The sequence below is a fragment of the Triturus cristatus genome, chromosome 3_1, assembly GCF_964204655.1.
Source record: "Triturus cristatus chromosome 3_1, aTriCri1.1, whole genome shotgun sequence".
NCBI lineage: Eukaryota > Metazoa > Chordata > Amphibia > Caudata > Salamandridae > Triturus > Triturus cristatus.
In genome coordinates, this window is record NC_140583.1 from 379,204,207 (window position 1) to 379,227,654 (window position 23,448).

Here is a 23,448-nt window from a genome sequence, read left to right on the forward strand (position 1 = left end):
GACCTTCCCCCCAGGTCAGGCAGATCCTGAACCGGGCCTCCCAACCCAGGGACTAAACCCTGCGGTTTCAAACCTGCCTGGCATGCCAGGACTTCTGGGGACTCACACAGTATCTCCCCGAAGGTGACACATGACTCATGTGTCTCGTGACAGTCTGCCTGGCGCAGATCTCCCGGCCCCTGTCCACCTGACAGTGCGCGAAGATCCCCCAGGACAGAAGTGGTGTCACCATGGTCACTCCTAGGGGACTCAGCCCTTCTGGCTGGTCCCTGACCCACTGGTTCTCCCACTGGGGAACACATCCCCCTCTCACCCCTCAGTCTGGACTTCTGCACCCTCCCAACTGGAGCGGTACCGCCAGACACCAGAACCACTGGAGCTCTGTTTACAGAGGCTCCAGGTTCTCCTGACACTAGGAGATCCTCCTCAAATGGCCTACTAGCACTGTCTAGGCCCCCAACCTGGTGTTCCCTTAAGGAACCCTCCAGGCCCTGAGACTGGGTTCCGGGCACCTTGGGACCCACAGTCCCACACTCACCCCTTCTCCACTGAGACAGGACGTGAGCCCCTACACCCCTCCCACTACACTGGGACCTAACTGGGCTACACTGAACCTCTTCCACCTCACAGGTCTGGAAGATATCCGGGCCACTCCTTTTGGGATCACACCCCAATGCCTCTCCAGGCCTTTTGACATCCAACCAAAGGTCTGCCTCCAACGCAAGCTCTCTGGAACCAGAGAACTCACACTCCACCGGGTGTTGGCATAGCTCTGGAAAACAGGGACTTAAAATATGCTCTCCAACAAATGAATCACACAGCCCCCCACAGTTGTTAACCAAGCTACCATTTGCCTCACCCTCCAGTGCCTCACACAAGTACCCCACACCACTGCCCTGAGATTGGCAAGACAGTACCTGACTGTCTCTGTCATGCAACTCACACTCTTCTGGGCGGTCTTCACACTCACACACCAAGGTTTCTACCATGGGGGAACCCCTCTCCCTGTACCTCTCATCTAGGGTCAGTAGAGTGTCTCTCCCACCACTAGGAATATGGTCCCCTGTGCCAGTTCTCCAATCCACTTCAGGGACACTGCACGCCACTGGAACTACATCATAAACCTGAACCCCCTGGTGTATGTCAACCCCCTCCCTCAAGTTAGGCGCCACATCTCTGGGTGTTTGTACCTTTCGCTCAGCACTAGAAACTAAAATCTTGCTGCCACCATCTGAGCTGGACTCCTCCTCCAACTCAGCAAAGCTCACTTCTTGAGCTACCCATTGTTCTTCTTCAGCTGAGACCCTCATGGCCTCAAGCCTCTCGAGCTTCAAATCAAGCTCCCTCATCCTTAGTTCATGTGCCAAGGTCAATTTCAATTCATCCAAGGCATACATCTTCTTGCTCTCTTCTATTTGGGTTTCCATTTCAAGCCTCATGACTTCTAACTCATGATCTCTAGCCCTTTGATTCTCCTCCAACTCCTCTGGAGTGAGACTCCTACTGGAATGGGAGCTGCCAGCCCTTGAGACTGGTCCGACCACGGGCAGAGCTTGGGGAACAAAACCATTCTCTTCATCTGCATCATCTTCCTCTTGAGCCTCCCACCAGGCCTTCAAGACTCTTTGTAGCACATCCCTTCTAGATCCGCTTTTCACAGGGCAACCAAGGTCTTTGCAGAATTGCTTGAGCTCCTCAACCTTGTACGAATACAGATCCTCCATGGAAAACTCCAATTCTGCCCTCTCACTTGTTGCCACCTGAGACATGATGCTCTTGAAGAGTTACTCAAAAATAGAATCAAGAAAAAAAAATATAGTATGTGGTTGTCTATTGGTCTGCACTCCTAGTGATGTACACCAATTACTGTGGGTCAAGTACAAATACAAGTTCAATCCCACCGCTGCCACCAATGTTAGATCTGGGGGTCTCTAGTTGGCAGGGTAGGTACCACTGTCCAAGTAGGGACCCTTGCTTCTAGTCAGGGAAAGGGGGATACACTGTTAAGATAACCCCTGCTCACCCTCTAGGTAGCTTGGCCTGAGCAGTCTAGGCTATCAAAGGCAATGTGTAAAGTATTTGTACCAACACTCACAGTAACACAGTGAAAACACCACAGATTTACTCCACACCAGTTTTAGAAAAAATAAGGTATCTTTACTAAAAACTTCACAAGACCAAATACTACAGAAAAACCAACATACAATTAAAAAGGTTACTTTAAGAATAGTTCAAGAGTTTGCAGAAAGTACTCCAGGCTGTCAAAATCAGTGTCCTGCACAATGCGACTCTCAATGCACAAAATGCGACACTCTGGTGCCCAACAGTACCTGTAGTTGCGATAAGGTTCCCAAAAGCTATAACAAGGAAGATGGCAAAGGCGATGCGATACTCCTGAGATCCTGGGGAGGCTTTGCAGCAGCCCTGCTTCACGCAGCAGAGGTGGATGCGCCGGCTCCGATCTGTAGGGGGAGGATGCGATACCTTTGGCTTTCGTTGCGTAGGTTTCTTGGGGGGAAGCTTCACGCACAGGTTCGATGCGACACTCTTCGATGTGGTGCGATGCGTGGCGCAGCGTTGCCTTCCGGCGCCGCAACTCTCGATGCGCCACGGAACGGGACTCTGTGTCGACGCACGCAGGGATTGGAGACTTTTCACGCACCGTCAGTGGTGCGGCCCGCAAACTGGTTCTGCGACGACCCTCGCAGCGTCAGGAATCTTCTCGCACCGGGACGATGCTCGACGCACTCGGCGATGCGGGGACCCTGCGTGTTGCGATGGTGCGGCGATGAAATTTTCCTCGCACTCTCGTCTTGCGACACGCAATCGGATGATGCGTTGGGTACCAGTCACTCTTGTTCACGCTTCTGCTTCCCAGCTCCCAAACACAGCAAAACGACCTCCTGAGGCCCCAAGACTGGGCAAGCACTCCAAGGCAGGTCAGAACTCTCTCAGCAGAGTTCCAGGGGAGCTGGTGGTGAAGTCCTTTTGTTCCTGGGACTTCTTAACAGGGAGCCAGCTCTTCTCAGGCCCTTGGAGATCAGAATCAAAAGAAGGGGACACAGCAAAGTCCTTCCCCTCTCCTTGGCAGCAAAGCAAAACAGCAAGCAGGCAGTCTTCTCCTCTTCAGTCCTTTTCAGCTTTCTCCTTGGCAGAGGTTTCTTCTTAGTTCCAAAGTGATCTAAAGTTTAGGTGTCTGGGGTCCTCTTCTTATACCCCTCCAAGCCTTTGTCTCTCTTTGTTCCAGTGGGGGGATTCCCCTGCTCAAACCGGTTCCTGGGTGTGCTCTGCTCTGGAGCACCTGGTTCCTTTCAGAGTGAGGGGCAGGGTCGTTAGACGCTCAGCAGGAGGTGGAGCCTTCTTTGTGCCAGCAGAGGCAGAGTCCTCAGCCTGACCAGCAGGGGGTGGAGCCAGCTTTGTGTTTGTCAGGGGCAGCCCTATTCAAACCCAGGGACTACTCCTCCCACCCATCTAAAGCAGATCTCCCTATTCACCCTGCTGCTGACTCATCCAGGCTCCTGGAGCCACCTAGCCCATCACATGACACCAGTCAGCCAACCAGCACACAGGCACACAGGAAGGTTAAACAGGAGAATAGCTACTTTCTAAAAAGTGCTATTCTCACACAGTGAATTTAAAAACCATCTTGCTAAAAAGATGTATAATTAAATTCTGAACACAGAGATACCAAACTTGGATTTTCTATCTTGCCCTTATGGGAAGATAGGCATGTAAACAGCCTTCCCCATTCTATCCTATGGGCAAGATAGCCTCTCAGCAGTGAAAAACGAAAATGGCTGTAATTCACTACCAGGGCATGTTACACACCTCAGTACGTGCCCTACCTTTCAGATACACTGCACCCAGCCCAGGGGAGTACCTAGGGCCACCATAGGGATGCCTTACATGTACAGAAGGGGAAGGATAAGGCCTGGTCAGTGGGTGCACTGGCCAGGTCGACATGGCAGTCCTGGACTGCACATAGGCACTGCAAGCAGGCCTAAGACATCATTTTAGCGCTACTCCTGTGGGTGGCACAATCAGTGCTGCAGCCCACTAGTAGCATTTGAATCACCAGCCCTGGCACGCTCAGTGCACTTTACTAGGGGCTAACAGGTGAAACAAATATACCAATCATGGATAACCAATCAATATAACAATTTATACAGAGAGCATATGCACTTTAGCACTGATTAGCAGTGGTAAAGGGCCCAGGGTCCTATTGCCAACAACCACGGGTCAGAAAAAATAAAGGAGGAAGAAGCAAAAAGTTTGGGGATAACCCTGCAAAAAGGGCCGTTTCCAACAGATGGGAAGACTCGAATGTATGTTGCAGGCCCTGCCAGATGGGTTGGTGATGTTGGAATGTGTGAAAACACAATAGAGAGTGTAAAGTTTCTTCAAACTGAAGCCACAGAGAAAGAGTTGAGCAAGTGGAGAGAAAGTATGGGTAAGTTGGATGAGAATGGTTGTTGGATTGATTTGTCAGAACATAGGCGATGGTTGTTACCTGATGCATATGTGCTTCCAGTGGTTACTAAGGCACATGGAATGGCACACATCAGTACGAAAGGAATCTGTAAGTTGTTGGCTCCAGTATGGCAGAATGCTGGAATTCCTAAGTGTGCAGAGAATGTGGTCAAGAATTGTATGGTATGCTTGAAGTACAACCCTGGTAGGGGAACCCCAACTCCAGCTGGTCATTTTGCGCCTCCATCATATCCATTTGAAGTTTTGCAGTTGGATTTTATCCACATGGAAAGGTGCAACAACCTGAAATATGTATTGGTGGTTGTTTGCGCTTTCTCAAAATGGATAGAGGCCTATCCTCTAAAAGATAACACTGCTCTGTCCACAGCCAAAGCCCTTGTGAAGGAATTTTTCCCTAGGTTTGGAATGCCAAGAATGGTGTGGAGTGATAATGGGAGTGAGTTTGTGGGCCAAGTAATGAAGAATGTGTGTGAGGGACTAGGTATAAGGCAGAAGTTTCACGCTGCAAATCACCCCCAATCAGCTGGATTAGTAGAGCGCTACAATGGCGCACTAAAACTCAAACTGGCCAAAATCCAAGCGAGCTCAGGTCTTAAATGGCCTGACGCTCTGCCTCTAGCACTCCTCTCCACCAGAATGACCGTGCATTCACGAGTGGGACTTAGTCCCTACGAGGTCGTTTTTGGCCGCCCGGCCAATGTATGGGGTGTGCCAAGACCGACGAAATTCAGTGAAATCGAGCATCCAGTACTGTTTGATTACTTGCACGAATTGACAGCTAAACTGCGTGTTTTACACCAACAGGTGCATGATACTCTCCCCCCGGCTTCTGAAGCTCCTGGACACCCTATCGAACCAGGCACGTGGGTCCTTGTGAAAAACTTCCAGCGGAAAACCAACGATGAGCCCCGCTGGATTGGCCCTCATCTCGTGCTACTGTCTACGAGATCAGCTGTTCGAGTAAAGGGGAAAAGGAATTGGATCCACGGCGCCCACGCAAAGAGGATCCCTTTGCCTCTGTCGTACGACCAGTGGGTCCAGGAGGGTATCGCTGACTCTGAAACAGACACTGTACCTCGTTTTGTGCCGTTCAGTGATGCACGCATAAAAGGCACAACTTCAGCGCAGGAAAGTGACGATATTTTGCAAGAAGCTGTGCCACCGTCAATTCGATTGGACACTACAGAGCCTGAACTTTTGTTCCAAGATCAAACAGTACCTGGCCGTTCTCGTTACAATCTAAGACCAAGGCCCATGGACAAATAAATATTCTTTTTCTTTTACCTTTTTATTTTTTGATAACCAGAGCTCTCCCATCTGAAGGACTTTCTTGATTTTTGTTTTTCGAACCACCATCCGGGTTCAGCTGCAGGGTCGCGGTGCCAAGACTTTGGGGTACAGGCCGAAGACGTTAGGTCGACGGTTCTGGTTGGTCTAGGGCGTTCCCTGGACTGACAGGCGTACTCCTTAGCAGAAGAAACTCACCCGCCGCGAGCGGCACGATTAGAGGATGGAGTTTTTCAAGATGGAGAGACCCGCTGAGGAAATGAACTTTAAAGCAAGAATGTGTAAAATAATGAAAAGCAAACGTTTTGTGTTTCTATGCCTGTTTGTATTATGTAGTATGATAGTGTTTACTGTAGGATTTGTATTCTTCTCCTCTCAAGAGCCAATTGCACCCACTGTACAGCCTATACCTCCTCCTACTATCTCCTCACACTCTTTTCACCCTCTACCTGAACATGAACAAGTTAGACGGTCCGAATTTGTAAACAACTCGTTTATTCAGCTCTTGCACCAGCACCAACTAGTCATGAATACGACCAATTGTTGGGTGTGTGGTTTAATGCCACATACCATTAATAAGGTTATTCCCTATCTAGTGCTGCCGTATAGTTACAATGGATTGTCATGGGCATTCCAGACCATGTTTCTCTATGCACTAGAAGCGTACTCCCCGCGACAACCGCGTTCCATCAGACCTAGCACCAATAACAAAGCTCTAATGAAAGGAGTTGCCGATATGAGCAGAGATATCGATGCATACTCATCCATTCCAAAAGAAGAGTTGAGAGCTTATGTAGGGTGGAACGCGACGGGATATAGTATTAGTCTAGGTGAAAGACAGCGGAAAATCTCATCCCCAATCTGGGTCGTACCCCACATAGGTCGGTTTTGTTTGCAAGGTAATGGTCAGAATCCTAGAGCTCAACTGGGAAGAAGTGACTGTACTGAAACGTACACTTTTCCGTCACAGTTTTCCCCTGCGTTTTTGGCTGCCAAGGGTACATATTTTATCTGCAATGACCGAGCATATACATGGTTGTCCCCTGACATCTCGGGCACATGTTATATTGCAAATCTGCTACCGCCAACATTTACTGCCGCCTCTGACTATCACAAGACCAGAGTTGTGAGAGGCGTGATTAGTAAGGAGGATACTGCCGGTCAGGAAGCGGGAGATTTCTTTTTGGGTTTCCTGCCGTTTTGGGGACCTATGGTTAATAGTAGGAACCTGAGACAGCTGACTCGTGTGGTTGAATCCACTGTTAATGTTACGGCTGGTGCCCTTAGTAATTTGACAGCTGAGCTCCAAGCGGATCGCCTCATGACTTTGCAGAACCGCATGGTTCTAGACGTCATACTTGCAGACCAAGGTGGGGTATGTAAGGTTATCCAATCCAGTTGTTGCATTTTCATACCAGACAACGCTCCAACAGTTTATCAAGCCATCTCCAAACTGCATAAAATATCTGAGTCCATACACGTGGATAAAGGAGATTGGTCACTGGTGGGGTGGTTCTGGGAACTGATATCTGCCTGGGGTTGGAAAGTTCTGATGGTCATTGGAATGGTCTTAGCCATCCTTTTCCTGTTCTGTCTGTGCATACAGTGTGCTCCTGCGATATGTGGCCTCTGTGCTTCATTATGTGTAAGGAAACCTGTATTGAGGGAAGAGCTAAGTAATAGGATGATGCTACAGCAACATCTCCACGACTTCGTGAATATTGACCTAGACTCGGATTAAAATGAGTATAGTTATTGCCTATGTAAGGGCAAAAGGAGGGTCTGTCGTACTTTAGAATTTGGGACCGCGTAGGAGGCAAGGCCCTACCCCTGTCTATCCCGGTAATAGTGAACCGCGAATGGTTAATGCAGTATGTACAAGTGCTTTTTGTAACGTTTTAGTTGTGGATGCACTGTGTATTCGCTATTTCACATCACTACGTGGGTTCCATTTTGGATCGGTGGCCATCTTATGGTTGCCCTCACATAGGCTATATAGCATGAAGCGAATACGGGCCTTTTAGAGCACATGTGCCTTTCCTTGACTTTTCTGTGACCTGGGCAGCTTGGCTCCGCTGCCCCAGGTCAAACTGGTCTCACGAGTTCCCCGTCCTCTGGCCACTTGTGATTAGCATCAGGGCTTGACACACCATAAAGTCTTTTCATCCTACACGAGCCTCCAGCTAATCTCTTTCGCACCTGACTGTTCCTGCTTCATGGCTTGTTTTCCCAAACAGGAGATGCTCATGTTTATTGGGGCCTATCGATATCTGATGTGGGATCTGAGCCTTGCTGTGTAAATAATTGTGGGCTGGCTTAACTGGAATGTGGGATGGTCATCATGATTCTGCTTTTTCGTTTGTAATGTATACTTTATATGACCATGCCATAAAACTAAGGAATGTATGCCTGAGGCAGGATATTCTGTATTTAAGAAGAAGCCCGTTTCTGTGATTTTCAGCAGTCTCCTGAGAACATACATGCTGTTGTACTTCTAGGACGCCTGTAATTGGTCTGCAGCCAATAAACTGATCTTTGACTTCACCCAGAAGACTCTGTGTTTCTGTAGGTCTGAAACAGGAAGAACCCCGAAGTCATAGGGTGTGTTCCCCTGCACCGCTGGGCTTAAAATACCCAGTACTTCACAATAAGCATTTATAAAAGAAGGGAACACAAGACAAAAGAAGTCCCGCAAAAAGGCAAACTTGTAAAATTTTCTTTAATAAACCTGAGATCTCTAGTAAAGCAAAAACTTGAATCTGCACTCTTTGCCGATACTTACAACTTAAAACAGATATAATAATTATTACAGAAACATGGGCGGATGAAAATTGAGTCCCAGGTATAATTGAAGCTATTCCCTCAGGGTACACAATGGTGTATGCAGACAGGAATTTAAAGAGAGGAGGGGGATTTGCCATTGTTACCAGGGACTCAATGGCCATAAAACACACTCCAGGCACAAATGTCGCAAATTGCAAAAATATTTCCTTCCAAATTGAATTAACCAAAAACTACTTGCTGAATGGAGCATTATTGTAACACCCTCAGGGTCAAAGGGAAACATTTATTTCTAATGTAAGCACGTTGATACAGCACAGTGTTACCAGCTCGGATTATCTAGTATTGGCGATTTTAACTTCCATCTTGAAAACACAAAGGACAGTGATACCATCGAACTGTTAGAGCGCATGATTACCCTAGGTTTGGACCAGAGAATTGAGGGCCCCACTCACACAGCGGGTCACACACTATATGGGATTTTTACAAACAATTTGCATCATGAAGTAACAAATACTCTTTCCTTTTTATGGTCAGACCATAAAGCTGTGTTTTTTCAAATCAGACCACCACAGCCACGAAAAACAGTTGTGGCAACACCTTTAGGGACCCAACAATTCTGAGCATTGTGAAAAATTAACACAGCAGAACTTGAAAAGACCTTGCAAAACAAGCCACCTATAATAAGTGTAGATCCTAATCAAGAAGTTGAAACAGCTACACGGAGATACACAACCAGGGTAAAAAAGGCCATGGATATCTGGGCATCTGAAAAAGTGCAAAACAAATGTCGCAGTACCCCCTCTGAACCCTGGTTTTCTGAGTGCCTGAGGACTCATAAACAATTATGTAGGAAACTAGAGCAAGCATGGAGATCCAAGTATTTTCCTTGTGACAGAGAAATTTACAAAAATTCCATTGCTGAATACAAAACTCTCTTCCAAAGGGAGAAAACAAAATACTTTACTGAGAAAATTCATCAAGCTGAAAATTCAGCCAAATAACTTTTTAGCACATTAACAAAATTATCAAAAATGGTCGCAAAAAACAGATGCCATGGCAAATAGGACCTTCTGTGATACTCTCGCAAGCTTCTTTCAAAGTAAAGCTACAGAGGTCTTCAATTGCTTCACTTTAAGTCATAACGCAGAATATATGTCTCCGATGAACAACTTCCCAACTTCACACAGATGTATGACGTTACAACGCATACATTTACAACGCATGCCTATACAATGCAGTTTCTACATCGCAACATCCTTTACAATGCATTCTTTTACATCGCATGCCATTACATCGCAGTTTCGGAAACTGACAACGCATTCCATTACATCGCATTATACCTTTACAACGCATACCATTACAATGCATACCATTACATTGCATTTATGGTAAGTGTTGGATAGTATAGGGGTAAAAATTACTCTTCTAACTTCAGTGAGTGCAACTGTAGGGTGAATGTTGGATAGTGTAGGGGTAAAAATTACTATTCTAACTCCAGTGAGTGCAACAGTAGGGTAAGTGTTGGATAGTGTAAGGGTACTATGCATTGTAATGCTATGCATTGTAGTGACTTGCGATGTAATGCCTGCGTTGTAGTGACATGCGTTGTAATGACATGCGTTGTAGTGACATGCGATGTAATGGCTGTGTTGTAATGACATGTGATGTAAAGGATGTTGCGATGTAATGACTGCTATGTAAACGTAGTGCGATGTAATGACTGCGTTGTAAAGGTTGTTTCCCACTTCACACACAATTCTGGATAGGTTCTTGCCCATGAACAAAGAGCAGGTGCTGAAACTTATAAAGTCATGCAAATCAGGGTCCCCATTAGACCCCTGCCCGCCAAAAATTGTACACTTAGCACCCAGGATTTTTAAAAGAATACTGACAAAAATCCTAAATAAAGTGATCAGTATAGGACATATTCCCTCCGAATGAAAGTTGGCATCAATCCTGCCTCTACTGAAAAAAAGCAATCTTGACCCCCAGGAACCTATTGTTGCAGGCCCATTTCTAGTCTTCCTTTCCTGGCTAAACTACTGGAAAAAGCCCTGAATAACAAATTTATGGCGTGTATTGACAGTACTAATGTGCTGTAACTTTCCCAATATGGTTTTAGAGGGGCACACAGCACAGAAACAGCCTTGCTCACTGCTTCAGAAGAACTCAGATGGATCGTGGATAATGGAGTTGAAGCTGTCCTAATATTACTCAATCTCTCCACGGCTTTTGATAAGGTCAATCACATCATTCAGATTTAATAGAGTTGGGAAAAAGAGGTGCCGATTTGAGGACTTTTTAACAGACAGAATAAACCATGTAGCCATGGTTGAATTTTCATCAAAACAATTCTGTTTGCCTTGTGGAGTACCACAGGGCCCCTCATTGAGCCCTACCCTCTTCTATCTGTATGTTGCCCCCTTGGTCAAACTGATAAAGTCCTAGGTTTCTCAGTAGTGTCCTACGCCGATGACACCCAATTTGAGGTGTCAATCTCAAAAGATCATGAAGAAGTTGAACACAGATTCAACTCCTGTATGGTCCAAATAGATCAGTGGATGAAAGCATTTTGCTTAAAATTAAATGCGGGTAAAACAGAAGCCCTACTGTTCGGAAACAAAGATCCCTTTGGTCGCCAATTTGGTGGCCCCAGAATATGGGACGCTTACCTATATCAGCACAGAAAGCAAGTAACCTAGGAATTATCTTTGATGATAAACTCCACTTTCATCATCAAGTAAAAGAACTTAAATCTTCCGGGTTTTATAAACTGAAATTAATAAAGAAGATCTGTCCATTTATCTGTAATAAACTTCAAAAAAAGTTGTCACCTCTCTGATTCTGGCCAAAATAGACTAGGGAATTGCCGTCTTTCTTGGCATTTGGAAAAAGTTGTTACAAAAACTCCAAATGCTGCAAAATGCTGCAGCTCGACTCCTCACCGGAATTCCTATACATAATTGGCGGCTCAAGTGTTGGTCAATCTGCACTGACTACCTATAGCAAAACGACTGGAGTTTAAGACCTTGTGCATAACCTTCAAAGCACTACATAGTATAGGACCAAGCTATTTGTTCTCAAAATTTGCCTGGTACTCCCTGGGCAGAAGGCTTAGATCCTCAGGTGTGATGCTATTATCCCCGCCAAGAGAAAAACGTGATACCCTATGGAACGGCCTACAGATTGCTATAAGGAAATGCTCTGACTTCCTGGCTTCTCGGAAGACAATAAAAACCTAGCTGTTCACACGTTAGTTTCTTCAATTTCCCTCTCAGTACTGAACAAGGCAGCAGCAGCGCCAAGACGTCTCCGGGCATTTGAGCACTATACAAACCCAAAAATAAAATTTTATGCTCAACTAAGACTTGCAAAACCGGTGGCTATTACACTTTTTTTGAGGCACATAAAGCTCATCAATTTTGAAAGTGTTGCTCCATGATTCTTCATCATGCACTATAAGGGTAGGTAAGATCTACACTAGTGAAGCAAACTAGGGCTCAGAAAATAAGCCCACCAACTGCATGAGGTCCTGGGCAACACATCCACAAGGAAAAATGTCAGCAATTAAAACTTTAAAGGCAGTTTTGGGTCTGATGCATAAATATAAGATATTTATCTGGTTGCCCTTGATGTCTCGCCTCCATAGCTCAACGACGCAGAACAGGTTCAACCCTGCTACTATTCATATTGCAAGTTATTTTCTTTCGGGAATCTCTACCCCATTCTAATCATTTTGCCCTCAGTCTCTCGTTGTTTAAAGGGAGAGGCACCCCGGACAAGACGAGTGTGAAAAATCAGATGCTAACCCTCAAGCCACACCAGTGCTTTTATTACAACTGTATGGATTTGTGCTTACAACAACTTTTTTATCAAAATGTATTAATTCAACATCAATATTTAAACAATAGGCTTACAGTGATTAGCCAAGCCAGAAATACTCTACTTTTCTCAGACTTCTTTATTAAATCTCAAATGAAATCGATTATTTAACAGGCCCAAAGCACACTCTGTGTTGCAAGGTAATGACCAGGTTACAAGTAGCAGCTACAACAATAATCCCAACTTAATTAACTCGTTTTCTATCTTTAATGACACCACATAGCGGTGCACATACCAAATAAAGGACCCGACCGCCATGGAGCCCACACATTCAACTATACAAAGTAATCATTAGAATGAATCAATATATCTACAAATGTTACACTCAAAATCATTATCATTTACACAAAAGGCACACTGAAACGCAAATTAAGTTGTAGTCCAATTTCTTCCTTTAATTCCTTTTCACAGTACAAATGTGTGAAATTGTGGGTAACTAACCTGTTGCATTCCTAGCAAATTTGTGGATTCGTTATAGTAATGCAAACTGTTAAAAGGCTTGGAAATGTACTCATGTGATTGAAATAAAGAGTGAATATTTCACCATATTGGTCAGTATCTCTTATGTTTCACTGCAAATAGTAATCTTTCAAGTAGATACTATGTGAGTGTGTTAAACAGAGATGATTTTACTCCATGTACTTTAGTATATCCTAGGTTTCATTATTATATTTTAATCATTTAATTAGATTAAAGTGCATGGTGCAATCAATGCCTGTTGCACCCCTCTTTCTAATCAACAGTCCTAAATTACTGCCGGAATACTGTTGGGCCAGTCACAGTGCAAGGAGGGGGTCAATATTCTTTACTTCCAAGTGACATGTACACAGCAATGTGCTACCATGGTAATATGTGGGAAGATGTGGGCCCAAGCTGTCTTCCATTATTGCATCCATGTGCATCATGGGAGCAAATGCAGAGGAGTGGTATGCATGCATTGGCTTTGCTATGCACTGTGGGCTGGGTTAGAACTTCATATAGATCATCTGCTCTCAGTGCTGGGCCCTCTGCCTGAAGGTGCAATGATACATTTGGATCTTCAGGTTCAAACTGCAGAGGCATATTGACACTTTCAAAAGTGCACCTATGGTTTCATATATCGGAACCTATGGTTTTAACATTATGGGATAACTTAATGTTCAGAGCTGTGTAGACCATTCAATAAGTTATCCTGCTGTGTATATTGAGAAAACTATTTTTCAGAGTAACAAAATAAACCAGGCTTTTTAGTTTTTCCCATCACGTCTACTCCTTAAGCCTCTACCAACCCTCATCCAGCTGCATAACCACATGAGGTTTCACTCTTTGATTATGGGGTTTGTTACACCTGGCACCCTTGGCATGGTTTACCCAGACTTGTTCCTAAAGACCGCCTGTTTTTGCTGACTTCAGGCACTTTGCCACTGCTAACCAGTGCTAAAGTGCATGTGCTCTCTACTTAAAACATTGCCTTAGCCACAATTGGCATATTTAATTTACATTTAAGTCCCTAGTAAAGTGTATTCCTTGTGCCCAAGGTCTGTAAATTAAATGCTACTAGTGGGTCTACAGTGTTTCTCTAAAGTAGCCCTTTAAACATGGCTCAGGCCTGCCATTGCAACCTGTGCATGCAGTTTAAATGTGCCATGTTGATCTGGCAAGTTAACCCTCTTGCCAGGCCCAAACCTTCCTTTTTAATACATATATGTCACCCCTAAGTAGGCCTTGACAACCCAAGGGCAGGGTTCAGTGTATGTAAAAAGTAGGATATGGACTTTAAGTTCCATATGTCCTAGTAGTGAAAGCTATTAAAATAATCGCTACTGCAAGGCCTGTCTCTACCATAGGGTAAAACTGGAGTTACTTTATTACATCTTATAAGAGCAATTTCCAATTGGAACAAGATTGCACCCCCGAGTTTGGTGTCTCTGGAATCGCAATTGAATAATCACAAGCTATAGTGAAGACAGATTTTAAATTGTAATTCTGAAAATGTCACTTTTAGAAAGCTGTCATTTTCATACTTTAGCCATTTGGTGCCTTCTGCCTGTCTCTGAATACACGTCTGGGTGGGTGACAGATTCTCACTTGCCCTCAGCTTCACCATAAATTTAGATTTTAAATTCTGATTACAGAGACACCAAACTTAACCCAATCATACCTTTCCATTTAGAAATCGTGCTTACAAAATGTAATAAGTTAATCCCAATGTTATGCTATGGGACATATAGGCCTTGCCATAGTGAAAAATGAATTTAAGAGTTTTACACTACCAGGGCATTGAAAACATAAAAGTACATGCCATGCTTTTTAAATACATTGCACCCTGCCCTCTGGGCCGTGCAGGGCCTGCCCTAGGGGTGACTTATATGTATTAAAAAGTAAGGTTTGAGCCTAGGAAGAGGTTTATCTTGTTAGGTTGACATGGCAGTTTAAACTGCCCACACAGGTTTTGCAATGGCAGGCCTGAGATATGTTTACAGGGCTACGTAACAGGGTGACAAAACCAGTGCGACAGGACCACTTGTAGCATTTTATTTACAGGCCCTGGGCACAAGTAGTGCATTTTACTAGGGACTTAAAAGTAATTAAATATGTCAATTGAGAACAAGCCAATGTTACAATGTTTCAGGGAAAGAGCACTTAAGCACAGGTTAGCAGTGGTAAAGTGTGCAGAATCCCAAAGCCAGCAAAAGCGAAGTCAACTTAAACAGGAAATCTGAAAGCAAAGGATTAGGGGAAACCACACCAAGGATGACAGCTTTAACACAAAATACCCTGTGAGAGCATCTTAAGGGTCATTCTTTAGAGTGATCCACAAACAGGGGTTACTAATTCTACAGCCCAACTTTTTCATGTGTATTAGACAGACCCACATGTAACAGTATGCAGGAATACAAAAAAACATGGTTCTTAATTGGAGTTTAGCAGAGCTGGAGCACTACAGTGAATCTATGCTGCTCTTGTCCTGCCATACTTCTGGCTCCCTCACTCTATTTTGAGTGATGTGACGTGCAGGGCATGCAACTGAGGAGCCACCACTGACTTCACCAGTGCAAACCTATGACCTTGTAAAAACATCCGCCTAGTAACACCAAGTCACAGTGACTGTTATCTACCCTCTATGTTGCACAACATTTTTTTCATCACAGTGTAATCATCTAACAACAAACCACCAACAAAAGGTTCTTGTGTAAGCTTACACAATGACATGGCTTACTTTAATTATTTTCCCTGACAGCACAGTCAGGGAGAGAAGTTTTCTGCCTTTCAGAGCCATTTGTTTTTTGTTTAGAGAAAACAAACTCCTGTTTTGGTGAGTTTGATTTTCCTAAACAGAAAAGTCCGTCAAGCAGCTGCTCTTAAAATGGCACAGACTTGGCAAACCAGCAGCGCCGAACTGCAAGTTGTTGCAATAGTAGTTCCATTCACAGCACAGTGATCCTCGTCAGGAAGGAAAGCACCTCAAAACAGGGATGATGAGCCACTGCTAGGATAATGCAGGCAATAGTATCTGACCCCTGCCAGACCAGTGCACCCTCTGTCAGGATCTAAATGGCCCTCATATTTCAAATTTAGACCCATCTCATGCAGGTGAAAAGGAAATACATAAAGGAGCATTGCAGAGCACACTGCACTTAAGACTGTTGAGACAGAGAATGTTTTTGGAAGTGGAACCCACGTACAAAATATACAGTGGTGACTGAATACAAGCGCATGAGATCTACCCATATGGGAGTCAAGTTACTGAAGGACACGCTTGGCACAAGATCACTGTAAAGAAATGTGTGAACAACTGTTCCTGATGTCATGATTTCTAGATAGTTCTAGAACACAGAGTTTGGTTTTTTAGACCCCCCCTTCTCACCACAAGCAAGGCCTCAATGTGTCAACACGAGACTAAAACACAGCTGGACTGCAACCAACCCAATAACGTAGTAAGCAATCTTTTAGTGTGTTGTGTTTCAGGCAATGATCAATCCCATCAGACATCACTCCCACTAGACAGTACACAGATAGTAGAACCCAAAACCACCTTTCAATAAATAATGAATAGCACACTCAATGAAACTAGAAAACAAGGAGCATATTTTAAAGATGTATTTTGAATTCAAAGCAATACTGGCTATTCTTGTGATACTAAGCCAGCTGCACTAACGACCTCAGCAGGCAAAGGCTAATTGACTCCCTTCTCAATATTCTTCAGTTAGGATCCTTGATGTGTCATGTCATCTGGCATGAAGATTTCCCTTTAACCCCTCACACTTTATGCTCCACTGTTGTAACATTAATTCAGTGTTGTTAAAACTCTCAGAATAAACCATTAGCAGAGAGAGGTCTGATACCCTTGTCATTATTTTCATTTTGCATGTGTGTTATTTTGAATAACAACAATAGACTAGACACATAATTATCAACCTTCTAAAAACTCTTCGGAAATCAATAACAAATAATGAAAACAGAACAATCAGCTTTTAGATTACGTACTGCAAATATATTCAAGCAGACTGTATTATCAAATTGCAGATCAGAATTACGTAAACTGATGTGCATTCTCTTAATCACAAATATTTACTTTTGATTGATTATTTTAAACACGTAACTCTAAAATAGGGAATAACACAAGGAGAAAAGACTTAATGTTCATGACAATGCTGCAGGACATTTTTATGGAAATCAAGCTAATTTCAAACAAACACATGCATTGGAAAGCCTAATTTTAAAACCACCATCATCTCCGCAGGTTATCCACCACAATCATTGGTTTCGGTCACCACTTACTATACTACACATTAACCTTTGCCTAGAAATATATTTGGAATTTGAATTCTGCATACATCCAGTTCCTTTGGCATATTCACATATTGAGGATAAAAGAAACAACATGAAATACAGCAGAACTAAATTCCTCAAATTGGGTCATCAGACATCCTGACTTTTAGCATGCAGAGCATCCAGAAGTCTCTGGCGATCTATTTGAGACTAAGGAGTTGATTATGATGCCAGGTGGATGTAACAGACGCGGAAACAGGACCTACCGTCTTCAGGTCGGCGGTCCCAACTGCCTGGTCACGATACAACCGAACACTGTTTGGTTGCAAACTCCCATTCATCTATGGGAGCTCGTGTCACTGCCATAAACCGGGTGCCTGCCACAGGGTGCAGGAATGAACGGGGGCACCATAGGTGCCCCCTTGGGCCCGAACCATAGGCTGCAGTGGCAAGGGGGCCCTGCTAGGGGCCCCCATACTCGCTCTCTGACAGGCTTTCCATGTCAGAAAGCCTGACATGGAAAGCCTGCCAGATACCTAGCATCGTAGTCCCAAGGGCGGAATGGCCACCCTTTGGGATTACGGCCATAATGACCCACTGGTTTAATTTCCGAGAGCCAGCATTGTAATGCTACAGTTGGTAATTAAACTCAGATGCAGCCCGAAAAGGCTCTGACGGATGGTCGGAGTCTTTCAGGACCGCATCATAATAAGGCCCTAAATATATTAGAAACCTAATAGTCCTTTGCCAAAACAAAAAAGGTACATTAGGTTTTATTAAAATTTAAAGTTGACTTTCTCCAATGTATTCTGTCACAGTACTAGAAAGAAATGTGTATTATATGTTAAGATAGATTACAGTGATAAATACAGTTCTAAAACACCAAGTGATGAATCAGAAACATGTAAATGAAAGTTTTAAAAAACTCTTGAATCGGAGCAGTGGTGCTGCCTGCCGCCAACTCTTTCATGAATATGCTAGTACTTTAGCTCCTAATAAGTAGAGTTAAAATGTCAAAATATTTTGGGGGAAATTGTGACTTTTTGATCCAATGTTAATTTATTTGAAGCTGGTTTTCTCGAGAATGAATAACCACTGCCTGACTGCCAATTTTGTGCTGTACACAAAAACTACTTGCGCACAAGTAGAAGGAAAAGTATTCAAAAGGATTCTTAAAGTGCTGCTAGGTCTGGCATCTTGTCACTCATTCTCACAGCCCTAAGTGTTTCCTTTAGTACTATGATTGAGGTATTTATTTAATCAATAGAGTTAATGTTGTTTTAGAACAAGAGTCTAGACACTACTTTTACTCATCTATAGTGTTAAAATTATGCGATTTTGTTAGAATGTAAACATTTGAAATAGATCATTTCAGATCAAAATAATTGAGTACTGAGGACTTTGAAGGCACTCCAAAATGGTACTGGAATGTGAAGCATATAATTAAATTTCAGTGGAATGAAATGCACCAATGTTAAATGTCTGGATGAGAAACAAGCCAAAAGCTTTTTATCACCCATTAATACTTGACACATATTTCAGTTAATCAAATAATAATGACATCATTTGTTTACATGCAGCATACATCCTGGAATACACCACATCAGTATTTCATTATTCCTTTGATGGTTTTTGACAATATCTGTAGCTTTTTGTATTACCCAAATAAGAACAGTGTTTATCAAATCTCCCCTATTGCTGTACAAAGAAGACAATAATTTACTATTCCAAACGTCAGAGATATAAATAAAGCACCAAGTATTTCAATATCCATTCAGAATATTCAACATTTTCCTTTTACCTATGGCTAGATACTAATGGTTGCATACAAATCTTTGGGTTGGTTTCAGGTGCAGTACAAAAAAAGCTAAATTCATAAAAACAGATAAACAAAAAATAATTGTTTAACTCCATAAACAAATCACTGTTTCATTAATACAAGATAATTAAATATAATTACCTCCAGCAAGAATCTTCTCTTCCAGCTCAGCCATTTGTTTCTTGTATGCTTTCAATGCAGATTCCTTAAAAGATGGACGTACTTTCTTTTTCTTTGGTAGTTCAATTGGCATTTCGGTAACATTTTGATTTTCATCTTCCTGCACACATGTTTCAATGGCAATTTCACATTCAGGTTCTAATATCTCATCATCAACTAGGTTATCATATGGGATGTCATATTCTTCATTTTCGGCTTCTAAAAAAGGGGTGTCGTACTCGTATGCAGAGTTTTCATAATCTTGTACTTCGTCAAAATCAAATGCGTCATTGGTGTTTGTTCTGTTTTCCAATTTTGCAAGAACTTGCTCCATGACTTCCACATAGTCTGTTTCATTGTTAGCAGCGGTTTCACTGTAATCAGCTTCATCATCTGCTTTGTAATAAAAGGGCTCTGTGTAAACATCCGAATCAAGTGTTGTACTTGACTCATTGGCAGTGGATTGTGACATAGTCCTAATTCTTCCCATCAACGAAGAACCACTATCATCATACCCACTCAAACTTTGAGTACTTTTGCTCCATACTACCTCTAAGGCTGATTTTGCACGCTGAAGCGTAGACCCGAATTTAGGAAAGCTGAATGTTTTATCAGAAAGGTCAATGCTTAATCGACTATGCCATGATTTAGGTGGTGCTTCTTCAGAATCATCACTCTGTAATTCACTCTGACTCCGATACATCATAGACAACCTGTTTTGATTTTGGTAGATTTCTGAATGTGTTTCCTGATAATCCTCATAATGGCTGACCCACTGGCATTCTGATTCCCTGTCAATGCTTGGACATGGTGGCAAATTACCATCAGGGGCAAAGTTAAAGGTCTCAGTATCATACTGAAGGTCAGTAGGTTCACAGCTACTGAAGTCTTTTGTGTACATAACCAGTTGCTGATCTGAGGGACTTTGGGCATTATAAACAAAACCTTGTTGTGTTGAAACATCAAGACCTGAATCTGTTCCTTGCTCCAAATGATGCCAGTCTTTCCATGGTGAAAGGTCTCCATGTAAAGAAAGCTGTGAATCACTATAATGACTTCTGTCCCCTGATATACAAATCACTCCATTGCTTACTCCACTGTCAACAGTCTCAGTATTTTCCACTTCATTCTGTTCTTGGTAAATGTCAATTTCTTGACTGAAATTCTGGTCTTGTGAACTTGAATACCAGTTAGATGGTGCATCCTCTTGCCTTCTCTGCCAAAGCTCACGATCTGATGAAGACATTAATGAGCTACCATTAGTTCTAATAAAATACTGATTCTCTGAAAAATCTTGGGAATATGACTGACACAATTTGGAAAAGTCTGACTCTGAACGGCTAAGCTTGGGTGTTGAAAAGTCAGTCTGTGAATGCCAAAGTGGTGTTGTATCAGAGTAGTAGATTTTCCCTTGTTTTTCTTGATGATCAAATCCTGGTGATTGAAAGACCAGTTCACGAAACCCTGTTTTATTTGAATAAGTGTTGTCATCAGTATTTTCGGTATGACGCCTGTCGTTTGTAGACTCTCCATGATCTGTAGTGTTGGATTTGATTTGAAAAGCTGATTTTGAGATAATTGCATAACTATTTCTGTTTATATCTGAGTCAAATTCTTTATCACTTTCCTCAGCACATTCCCAGTCTTCCGGCTTTGTTTTATGCTCAGTGGATGAATGTTTTATATCCATGCTTTCATATGTCTGAGAAGAAGGAAGACCTTTTTCTTTTCTTACTTTTATTCCATGAGTAAGTACATCAGTTGATATTCCAATGCCTGTTCCTTTCAATTTGTAGCATTTTTTTAAAATTAAATCCCTTTCCTGTGGAGTTTCAAAGTACACAAGAATAGGCCTTGGCTTTGCATTTGGACAGTCTCTGTGTTGTCCCAGTCTGTGGGCAAATTCTACTTTAATGGTGCTTTGTGCATCTGCAAATCCCATTTTCTCTACTAATATTCTGTAAACAAGTGTTTCTGAATGTTCATTCTTGTCTTCAGGCACATTTAAAAATCTAAGACAAGGCTTGTTACCTTGGTGACCTATTTGTTTGATATAATCATGAATGTCTCTTGTTTCTCTTCTAGACTGTACAAACCCTGAACGCAGCTGTTCAATTTCACTTTGCACAACTTCTACACTACTAGATATTTCATCAATAGATTCCTTAAGGGCATTTACATGTCCCCTTAATTCTGAGAGTTCAGTTTCGATTTGACTGATTCCTTGAAGCTCCTTAAATATCATTTCCATAACATCATGTGTTTGACTAATGCAACCTGTCGAACTAAAGGTAGGCTCAACTGAATTTGCTTTCTGTTTCTGGCCTGTTCGGTCTAGTGACTTGCTCCGTAGGCCCCAAGTCTTTTTCCATGTACTTACTTCTGAATCTGATGAGACACATTCTTGGCTTTTTTTCCATTTTCTAAATTTTTTTAAGGCTCCAAGTTTTAAAGTATGTAAAGTTCGTTCACCTTCAGAGCTTCCCTCAGATGGTGCAAGGCTGTTCACGCTCTTTCTGTTACGCCTTACAGGCATTGTGTGAGATATATACTGCTTACTCTTGGTACTCCCCTTTGATTCACTTAAGGACTCAGAGTATGAACTTTCAATTGAAGATAAGTCTTGAAGTTCATCATCATTATTATCATCTAAACAAATACTCGTTTCTAGCCCATTGGCTATGGCAACTCTGTAGCTGAATGTTGGAGAAAGGGAGAATTCCTTCTTGCCTTTGTTTTCTCCAGTTGATAAGTTATGAGTAGGTGCGCAGTTGGCAATTTTTTTAACAGTACTTTTAATAGTGTGTGAAATGTTTGGATTTTTTATTTGGTCAGATTTGCAAATATGTTGTTCCTTTTTGCTTTGAGAAATGTCCTTCTTTCTTGTAGTATTTCCCAATTTCTTTGTAAACATTCCTTTGAAAATCTTATATATGTAAGATAAGATCAGGCTTTTAAATAGAGCAGAAACCATGGAGGGCAATTTGTAAATATCTTTTCTTGTGAAAAAAGTGAGTGTAATTCTGAAAATTTGTATTTCCACTGTCCGTATACGTTTTTACGCCACAGGTGGTATCTAGTCAGTATAGAGGGCTACCAACAATTGCTTGGTGACAAAAATACACCCGATGAAAAGTGTTAAAAGCCAAATCTCAGGGAAGAATCAAATCTATAACATCTTCCTCCGCTACCCATGGTTCCTTGGGGTGTCTATAAAGGAGGCAATTGCATTATTATTCATTTCTCAGTTTTAGATAGATAATATAACAATTTCAAATAAAGTTAAAACTTCTAGTAGTTAATAAAGACAAAACCAGAAATAGTAAGTAATAAAGTCCAAGTTGACAGTGCACTTTTTAATATTACATAATTCTAATCACAATACCGGATGATCTCTTCACGATAATTCATGTGTGTCTGTTACACACAAGGACAGATATAGGAATAAGCTAAATATATTCAAAGAAAATAATACAAATAAGAATGTAAACAAAAGACTAAATTAAGTTTTTATTGTGAATTCTATTATATTTAGGGAAACATTCAGTCATACGAGGTAGACTAGTTATTAACGCTTATCTTTGCCTAAACCCAATTGATGCGCATTTAGGCCCTAATTACAATGTCGGGTGGACTGTGTCCGCCTGACACTGTTTTGGTGTGGGAACCGACCGACCGTAGGTCGGCGGTTCAGATCACTGCATTAGGATGCGACCGCACATAATGCAGTCGCAAACTCCCATTTCTCTATAGGAGCTTGTGCTGAGGGGGGTTTCACAAGCTCACATAGACGTATGGCAGTTTGTGTAAACCCCTGCACAGTGTGGAAGTCACCGCCTGCCACACGCTGCAAGGATTTACGAGGGGACATGCCTACATTGTGTAAATACTCGTAGGCATGTCCCTTGTTAGCAACTCAATTCTGCTATCAGTGTAGTCTCTACATAATCCAAGAACTGGTCCATTTCACTCAATATGGTATGGGCTGAAGTAAAGGCCTCAGCTTTTGGTGGAAGTTAAAATCGATATTGATAAAAAAGAAAATGTATTGCAGTTTATTCATGAAATGGGTCTGATTCTAGAAAAACGTTTAGCAAAATGACCTAGGGTGCCATCAGAGCCAGCTGGGTAGTTCTGAACCATGACATGTAGCACACGATTTTCTCTTTTGCTTTAGTGAAAGCTAGGACTCATTCTTCAAGCAAGATTATTAAGGAATCCATTTATAATTACATTTGACAAGCTGTGGTTGAATGAAACGAAGAGCGATATGT

At 42.6% G+C, this 23,448-nt stretch overlaps 1 protein-coding gene across 1 annotated transcript in view; it reads right to left on the bottom strand.

Moving 5' to 3' along the window:
- Nucleotides 1-23,448, bottom strand: part of UNC13C (unc-13 homolog C) — a 1,458,878-nt gene that overhangs the window by 1,391,081 nt on the left and 44,349 nt on the right. The window contains exon 2 of the mRNA XM_085644160.1: nucleotides 19,157-22,384. Coding sequence (XP_085500286.1) covers nucleotides 19,157-22,148 — 2,992 coding nt within the window. The 5' untranslated portion in view covers nucleotides 22,149-22,384. The remainder of the gene's footprint in view (nucleotides 1-19,156; nucleotides 22,385-23,448) is intronic.